General features: G+C 42.4%; 1 protein-coding gene across 1 annotated transcript in view; it reads right to left on the minus strand.

Annotated features, from left to right (window-relative positions):
• Nucleotides 1-10000, minus strand: part of dync2h1 (dynein cytoplasmic 2 heavy chain 1) — a 389827-nt gene that overhangs the window by 224890 nt on the left and 154937 nt on the right. The window contains exons 77-80 of the mRNA XM_083773699.1: nucleotides 1473-1538; nucleotides 1126-1176; nucleotides 929-982; nucleotides 1-129 (exon numbers count right to left, since the gene is read on the minus strand). The exon at nucleotides 1-129 is cut by the window's left edge and continues 3 nt beyond it. Of these exons, the coding sequence (XP_083629825.1) occupies nucleotides 1-129; nucleotides 929-982; nucleotides 1126-1176; nucleotides 1473-1538 (300 nt within the window). The remainder of the gene's footprint in view (nucleotides 130-928; nucleotides 983-1125; nucleotides 1177-1472; nucleotides 1539-10000) is intronic.

Consider the following 10000-nt stretch of genomic DNA (forward strand, 5'->3'; position numbering starts at 1 on the left):
CTGGAAGGGAGTGATTTTCTTGGCGACAGATGAGGGGATTTCCTGTTCGCAGTGTGAGCTCCGAGAGAAGGAGAGCCAGAGGTCTGAATCACTCAGACACAGAGACTGGTAGAGAGCTGGGAATGTTGTCTGGAGAGGAGAGGGAGAGAGAGAGACACATGGAGGTCAACAGGCAATAACAATGACAGATGAATCGGAATAAATGTATTGTTGTCAGGGACGGGCTGAGAATGTTAGAGAGGTGGGGTCTGAAATTCCCTACAAGCTCACAACGCGTTGAGAGATTGTAGATTGGCCAGTTCACACTTGTAAAAATAGATGTTTGTTTTTTACTGGTTAAATAAAGGTTAAATACAATAAAATAAATACAAAATATGGTATTTTCGGGGCACGACCCGCACTCTTTAGCTACCAAGATGTGGTGTACGACATGGCTTTCTACACAGAGGGACACATCTTTCAACCCAAAATGTGTTCCAAGTTCTCACAGAGGGTCAGTGGGTCTCACAGCTTATCATGTCAAGGACCCCCACATTAATATGCATTTGGCCACAGACCTCCATCAGAAAATGTATTGTACATGAGGTAGAAACTAACTCCAACTGTGTACAGCCTACGCATTTAAATTAATGTTTTCTGTAGAACTCACACAGCAGCCCCCCTCCCCCTTTGCTCTGTACTAAACTGAAAGTAACTGAACCATGATGGAAGACATCATAAGTTATCATCATTGTGTTTACGGTAAGCTTTACATTTCACACACCAGTATACATTAAAACGTAAGTAAACATTTAAAAAGAAGAATGATTAGATTGTCTCACGATGATACATCTCACCAGTTGCTAAAATTACAATATTTTGGGACCTCCAGAGTGTGTGTGTGTGTGTGTGTGTGTGTGTGTGTGTGTGTGTGTGTGTGTGTGTTTACTTTTAAAATGGCTAATGCTCCGTGTCTCTCCTGATCAACCCAAGAAGGAAACTCCTGCTGAGAGAGAGAACGAGAGAGAGAGAGAGAGAGAGAGAGAGAGAGAGAGAATATGAGAGTATATGAATATAAAACCGGCAGACGAGGAAAAGTCAATAAGAGTGATGGTAATATAGATTCTGTCTTGCATGCCTACACACCTCTTTCGAAGTCATCTCTCCGACTATGAATCCAGTGAAGACATCCCACTCCTGCAGAGCACAGTGGTATTAAATAACATACTGTACAACTAGCATCATCCACCGAACTGTTTACTCATACCTCATCATAATACTGTCAATATGGTTAACTACTTAAAAGTTAGTGAGCCAATACAGAGGCAAGCATTCACATAAAGCAGCCGATCTATGAGCTCACAATTTCCGTCGTACAATGAGTGTATTCAGTGACCACGTATAGAGTTTAAGAGGGGATAACAAGCAACTACATGCATTTTCAGCATGATATTATGATCAATCAATCAATCAATCAATCGTGTTGACCTCACCTTTTCCTGGAAGAGTTCAGGGTGCATGCCTCTGACAAAGTGCATGGCGAACATCAACTGGTCGGCCTGAATGGGAAAGAGAGGGCAGAGAGATGGAGAGAGTATGTGAATAGGTGGTCAAAACAAATAGATGAGGCCTCAGAGAAGTGGATGTAAAAATAAGTACAACTTTCACTAGGCAGTATTTCAGTGTCGAGCCTTGGCCTTGTACCAACGTGGTACAGTACTGCCTGCACTGGCACATTGGCTAGTTAGTTGTGTAGGATGTCTGGTTTGTGGTCTGTGATTACTAACGTACACAAATCACATAGTTGTCAGTGACCGAATAAAGACAGACAGACAGACAGACAGACATTGGGCCTGCTGACCACTGGCGTAGCATAAGGGGGTGCAGCCAGTGCAGTGCACTGGGGCCCAGCGCCCCCTAGGGGCCCATGAGGGGAAGGGGAAAAAAGAAAAGAAACAGCTGACGGGCCGCTGTTTTGTGAATGAAATAGCTGTGGGCTGTGGCCGGTCGGTAAGGGGTTAAACTTCTGTGTGATGTATCCTTCCAAGCCCACTATACCATGTAATATACATCCTGCGTCTACTACATCCTGTAGTTCACTTAAGAAATAAAAGTATTGATACAAGTAACTTTTATTTTGAAGAGGAAGAGGAAGTTGTTTCGGTTGTAGGGTAGCTACCATGACAGTGGTAGTGCCGGACCGGGGTGGTAGTGGAATAATACAAACAACATGCTTTTAGCCAAAACCGCATGCGTCTATGACTTAAACAATGTAGGCTAAACACTTTGGAATTACGTTAAACATGGTATATCCTCCGTGGCGGCGTCATTAGGTGAGTACTAGTAAATTAATTGTTAAATTTCATAGTATCATTCATCATCAACAGGCTGTTGTTGATGCCCCCCAAAATGAACAGGTTACACAGCCTACAGGATTCTCATTATGTTACTCACTGCCTGCAAGGATGGCCGCCGTGCCATTTCTTATAAACTATCTAATTCATACGTGGGTCGTCGTGGGTACACGTGGAGTTGTTGTTGTTGTTCATGCGCAACGGTGCGCGGTGTGGAGAGGGCATCAGAGCGCAGCGCAACAGCCTTATGGTATTGTCTGAATGTCTGTACTATCTCTGCACTAGCTCTTTCTGTCCAGTCCTACGTGTATAGGCTGGCGATTGTGGCGACTTATATTCGTTAATAAAGAGAGAGCTGTAAAGGGGATATATTGTCTATGGTCAGTTCATGGTGTGTATCATTCTCGTTTTTAAAAAAATGGGTTTTAATTGTCTGGTAACGGAAAATAACGGAAAATAATCTAACTTGTTACTTTTCTCAGAAGGTAATCTGTAACGGCAAGGGATTATTTTTATGGGCAGTAATCCAGTAACCTAACGACGTTACTTTAGAAAGTAACGATGCCCAACACTGCATATAATGAGGAAATGAGCTGTGTTTTTATTTATTTATGTTTGATAGTTTGGAGACATCAGGCTGTGGTAGTTTTGTTTTTGTGCCCAAGTCAGGGCAGGTTGTTTATTGATGAATATATGGACACTGAGCTTGGAAGCTGGTGCTGTCTGCATGTGGTGCTGAAAGGCTGGTTTTAATGAGTGATTGAAATATTTTTGCAGAATTACAGTACATTTCAAGCACAAACTCAATACAAAGACTGTTAACTGTGAGTGGACGAGTTTACTCAATGCTGTACCATATGTTCTCATGCCAATAAAGGCCCTTTGAATGTAATTGAATAATTTAATTGTGTGGCCGGTCACCTCACCTGTAATGTTAGTCTATACCTAGTGTGTGTGTGTGTGTGTGTGTGTGTGTGTGTGTGTGTGCATGGGCGCGCGCACGCACACTTGTTTATGGCGGTGGTGGGGGGCCTACAAAATATTCTCGCACCGGGGCCCACCATGACCTCCCTACGCCACTGCTGCTGACAGTGTGCACAGGAAACGTATACTTGGCAGCACTGGCTCAAGAAGGTCGCTTGGGAAACCGAAGGTTGCCAGATTGATTCCTGGCTCCCCTGGAGGCAGTGCCAATGTGTCAATGAGCAAGACACAGAACCCCTAACTGCTTACTGTTCCCGGTGAGCATGTACCTTGCATGGTTTCCACTGCCGTCGATATGTTAAAGGGTCACTTCACCCCTTTTGCAACCAGATCTTATATTAGTGATGTTTGGGAGATAAGAAACTTTCCTGGGGTTTTTATGTGAGAAATATGTGTTTTTAGATTGTGTCAATGATGTCAATAATGTCTTGGACACTGAGCTCACTTCCTTCCTGGACTACAATTCCCATAATGCTTTGGTGCACTGCTCCTCCTTGTGGATAGGGAGAGGACTGTCTTACTGAGACAACATGTAGTCCAGGAAGGCAGTGAGTCCAGTGTCCATGACATCATGGACACTTTGAAATACAAAAATATCTAAAAACACATATTACCCACATAAAAACCCCAGGAAAGTGTTTGTCTCCCAAACATCATTAAAATAAGATCTGATTGCAAAAGGGGCGAAGTGTCCCTTCAATGTGTCGGTGAATGTTATGTGCTTCTGGATAAATGCATTTGTCTATGATGTCACTGATCGGCCTAATAGGGCGTGAGATTAGTGACAGACAGACGGGGGGGAAATACATCAATCTCATGGCAGAAATTAAAAATGCTTTATTGTAAATGTCTGTGGCAAACAACAGTACTTCACTGCTGCATATGCATGTGTGTCGTGTACATTGTGATAAGGCTTCAGGCATCTGAAAACAATGATACTACTGTAGTCCCACTGTATCCTCTCTCCTCACCTCACAGAGCAAGGTGCAGTGAGGAAAATAACAATACGTATTTAAGTACTGCACTTGAGTAGTTTCGAGGTACTTTTACTTGACAACTTTAGGTACAAGTTACGTTCAGATTTAGAATTACAAAACATACAATAACCACGTAAGCACTATTTTATACTTCAGATATCAAAAAATCTAATAGCCGATCTAACAAGCTGACAACGCATGGGGCGACTGTGGCTCAGGAGGTAGAGCAGGTCGTCCAATGATCCATGGGTCGGCGGTTCGAATCCCGGCTCCTCCTGTCTACATGTCGAAGTGTCCTTGGGCAAGACACTGAACCCCAAATTGCTCCCGATGTGCTGGTTGGTACCTTGCATGGCTTCTGCCGCAATCGGTGTATGAATGGGTGAATGTAATGCACAATCTATGTAAAGCGCCTTGGATAAAGGCGCTATATAAATGCACCATTTACCATTTAACGCATCATAACGTTACGTGTTGTGATCTGCTAGTTGAAAAATAAATATTGCAATATTGCTACTTTTAGGTACAAAGGGAGTCTACCAACGCGCCTCAAGCCTAAAACGGCTGATCTGGTGCTTCACAGGTGCAAGGACAGCAGCACGGACATTTAGAGCCTTTTATTTAGGTGTATACAAACGACTAAAGTCTCGACCTTGTGGTCTTCATCAGAGTCATGATTCTTCATCAGAGTCTACTTTTACTTAAGTACAAACATCACAGTACTTCTTCCAGGCGAGGTGCATAGGGTAAATACAGCAACTCATCAACACTCACTTACAGTAGGCCTCACTCACACCTTTACAACAGACTGATGTATGCTTGTTGTATACAAAGGGTGTGATACATCTTGCCCCAATGCATTTCCAATGGGAGTCACATGGTTTGACACAACATTTGTGTTGTATGAGTTGAAACACAGCCGAAAGCCATACAACAGCTTGTAGTCCAAAAATGTTGTATCAAACCATGTGACTTCCATTGGAAATGCATTGGGGCGGCCATGACACTTACATCTTGCTTACATCTAGCATGCATCAATGTTGTATGCTAGATCGAAAGGTGTGAGTGAGGCCAGAGAGAAAGAAAAAAAAAAGGAAAAAAAGATTGATTGATGGAAAGAAGTGCAGTGCAGTGGCACTGCCCTCATGATTCAATTCGATTATGATTCACCAGGTAACAATTCGATTTGACAATGCATCGTGATGCAGCACACCTTTCTATATCACTGCACAACATGAAAAATGCTTCATCCGTCAATTCAAGCAGTCGAATATACTGAACAACATATTTTTATTTAGAATTACATTATGTATAGTTTTATAATTACATATTACATATTTAGGCTTCGATTACCGATTATGTCACGCTGCTGCATCGATGCAGAATCGTGCACGGCCGAATCGCGATGCATTGCTGTATCGATTATTTCTCACACCAGTGACACCACTAGAAAGAAGGAAGAAAGACAAGGAAAGCAATGACAGTCAGATGTCAGATGTCAAGAGAGAGAGAGAGAGAGAGAGAGAGAGAGAGAGAGAGAGAGAGAGAGAGAGAGAGAGAGAGAGAGAGAGAGAGAGAAAAGATCCAGCAGGAAATGAGTATTTATCAGCAATGTGAATGGATCCAGAGCTCAGGTACATGGAGGCTTACAATACTGATATCCAGGCTCATACAGGATGATTTACAAGCAAGAAGGAGGCCTGATTCCATTTCCATAGATCCATTTATTCTCACCCGCTTAAACTTCTGCTGCACTCCCGCATGAGCACGCACACACACACACACACAAATGCACACAAGCACACACAAGCACACGCACACACTAAAGAACGCACAGACAAAGGATGCACACACGAAAGCACGCAACGACGAAATAACCCACACACAAAAGCACGCACGCACATACACTGTCACACATGCAATTGCTCACCATACTGTATGCACACTTCAAAACCGCTCTCAAAGGGCACCTACGGATGGCTGCAATTCGAAACTGGCCTCTGTAAAATCTGAATCCCCCCCACCCCCCCCACCCCATTTTCCCTCACTGTATATAGTATCTTTTCCCTTTTTTGCTTCCCATATGATGAATTCCTGTTCTGTTCTTTACCTACAGAGAAATGTCTATTTGTATGTCTCTAAATGTTTGTATGTCTTTAAATGTTTTGATGAATTGAACAATGTGGACCCTGTTGTAAACAAGTGTAATGCTTAATTGGGTCGTCCACTCACAGTTGACAGTCTTTGTATTGAGTTTGTGCTTAAAATGTACTGTAAATTCTACAAACTGTTAATAAAGATTTCAATCAATCAAAAACACACACACACACACACACACACACACACACACACACACACACACACACACACACACACACACACACACACACACACACACACACACACACACACACACACACACAGAGGTAGCGGAACAGTCACAAACCTCACAGTTCATAAAAGCTGTCATAAATCTGGCTCACATAACTCTCGGTGAGGTGCCTTCTGTGCTATGAATGCAGTGCTAACACAGTGTTAACTTCAATATGACGAGAGATTTTCATCGACTACCTTTTTTCACTGACAAAAACTAAATAATAAGGAAATAAAAACCAAGCAATGGCAACAAAAACTATGACTAAATATATTAGAAAGACGAAAATATTACTAGTGGAGAAGAGACCCAGTAGAACTGTTCTACTGGGTTTTTTGCTTGCTTGGTTGTGTGCACTGTGCAGCCAGGCACCCATATTCGGGGAGGAACATTAGGCAAAAATAGCAGATCTACCAGGTTGTATATGCTATATTCTTTGCCAATACATTTGGTGTTGTAGACGGGGGGAAAGGCGGTCCAAAGTACAGAGCTAACTCGTGTATGACGGATTATTTCACAGTAAAATAAATTCTCTGTGACATGATTATCGTAAAAAAAAACTATATTTTGCAATAAACGGTAATGACGGTCATTGTCCACATCCCTACAGATAAGTTGTACAGGTGACCTAAAAAAAAGACTCATAGCATCATAGTGCATCACATTGCGACATGTTGTGAGCTTGTAGATCAGCTACTGTACATATACTGGCGAACAGATTTGGTGTAGAGGGCTGAAGCTGAACGCATGAGTTTCCTGGTGGAGATTAAAAAGATTTGGCAGTTTAATCTTGATTTGTGTCAACCCATTAAGAAAATTCTACAAATGCCTTGCAAATCAGAAAAACGTATGTTTCTATACAAGTGGTTCTCAAACATTTTCATGCCAAGGACGATGGACATGCCAAAATGTTGGTCGCCGACCCCTATCTCAAAACATTTGTATGAGTTTTATGATTTAATAGCACAACAACATCTACAACCTCATAGCGTGGCACAAAATGACGCTCTATGATCTTGTATATCTGCTATTTTTGAAGAATTGTGACACAGTATATCTAAAATATAAAATGACACTGATGCTTTCCCGTTTCATGGGCTAAAAAAATACAATATGCTAGTTTAATGCCACACGGTAACTCTGTCATTTCCCCCCGGGCACGTAACTTCCTGGGGGTCTGGATGTTGCGGGGACCCCCCGGGGACACCCACACAGCATAGTTGCACTGCTCACTTCACACAGGCCACAGGTGTGATTTATTTTCTTTCTATTTTGCCTGGCTGCCAAGCCTGCCATGGGCTCACCCTAATAAAAACACTTAACACATAAGCAAAGGAAGGTCATTTAAATTTCCCCTGAAGTTTTACTTGATCGCTCACTAGAGTAAAGCCGTAATAGGCTTTCTGAGCAGTGCAGTCAGGGTAGAAGATTAGCCCTCTTTCTCTGACACTTTAATCCCTTATTAACTACAGCCCATGCCAGGTTTTTGGGTCCAACACCAATCCCAATTTTAGACAGTCCCAGATGACTGATTAAAGTAAGTATTATGCAACTTTATTTAGTGAATCCAATTTTATTTTGTTTAATCTGTATGATAGAGTATGTCTCAATTTATACAATTGAGGTTGCATTTGGTCTGCCTGTTCTTCTATTGCGACATTTAGTTCCTGTGCCTAGTTGAAAACAACCTTTGACACAATGCTGTTTCTGGTTTGACACAAGCATTTAATCAATTTCACACCTGAGCAAGCTAATAATAATAAATAATATATACGATTTATATATTTCTGGGTACCCAAAGTCACTTTATATATATAAATGATAATAATTCAGGCAGATGGCCCTCATCTAAGTGTGGGGAAGTGCAGTGTATGTATGTGTATTGTGTAATAGTTTATTCAATCAGCACTCTGTTGGATGAAAACGGGCAGCCGTTGCAGGGGTTGTGTTTGCACACAGAATGCACTGGCTGTAAGGCCATGGAGCTTCTCAGCTCTGGTAACACTTTACTGAAAGGTCTGGTCTGTAATGCATTGTAATCTTTTATTTGCGGTGACGTCATCAGAACCTGTCATCTATCCCACTCTGTCCGATGGAAACCCTGTGAGTCTTAAAACGTATTGAACACGTGAATAGAGGGTATGCACTTGACATTGTACCTGGAAGTTAAGTGGCAAAAAACTACTTTCTGGCCTTGACAGCTCATTCATCCAAACAGAAAACCCCACACACGCGCTTGGTGTAGGATAGGATAGGAGCTAAAGGATCATGTAACATCTGGAACATGTCGCACTGCTTCACATCATGAACACACATAGGCGCACCCATGCATGCACAGGCGCATGCACATGCACACACTATTATTGTTATTTATGCTTTGTCCTCCATCTTTACAGCTTTCTCGTCTTCCTCCACCCCCTGTCCCATCCACTGTCCTTGATCATTCTCATTGTTCCTCCTCTCCTCTCCTCTGTCTATCCTCTCCTCTGCTGTAAATGTACTTAGTCACTATCCACCACTGGCGTTCAGTTTTTCATATTTGTATTGCTCTAAAATACCCCCCGTCCTCTCGCCCTGACATCTCTTTGGTAGAACAGATGGCAGAAAGGTTGATAATGTAGTCCAATGTTTCCTCTATGCCCAAGCCAGCCGCTCACTGTGTGTGTGTGTGTGTGTGTGTGTGTGTGTGTGTGTGTGTGTGTGTGTGTGTGTGTGCGTGCGTGCGTGCGTGCGTGCGTGCGTGCGTGCGCTTGTATTTCTATACCTATGTGGGGCAAATGTCCCCAGCAGAGTTTTATAAAGAGACAATGGTCCTAATTCATTAAAAAGAAATATGCCACCGTTACACTGTGGCGGAAACAGATATCGTATTTATCCGTCCGATCAAGCTACGTTGAGATGACGTGTTATTCAGAGAGTGGTGTGTACCACAGGTACGCAGGCGTATCGCAGGTGTATGTCATACTGAAAGCAGTGGGTGTAAAGTGATCGGAAAAGCACCCGACAACCTCATCTGCATAGATCCACGCCCCATATCGTTTGTCTGAGATCCGTCTGTCAAAAAAAGAAAAAAGGCTTTGCAGCCACGGACTATATAGCGGCTTCACAAATTACAATAAAAATGATTGCTGGAAAGAAATCACAGCCGCGGTCACTGCTATGAATATAGCCTGCACTCTATTAATTTAATAATTCTACACATGTAGGAGCAGGACAGTTAGGGCTTTTATGTTATGTCGTTTTTGCACCATTGTATATTACCACTGTAGGCTACTATATATGTACAAACTGACATCAATCCATCAAAGGACACCAAAGGAAATTCAAATATT

Source organism: Protomyctophum parallelum (assembly GCF_964188405.1).
Source record: "Protomyctophum parallelum genome assembly, chromosome: 9".
Classification (NCBI taxonomy): domain Eukaryota; kingdom Metazoa; phylum Chordata; class Actinopteri; order Myctophiformes; family Myctophidae; genus Protomyctophum; species Protomyctophum parallelum.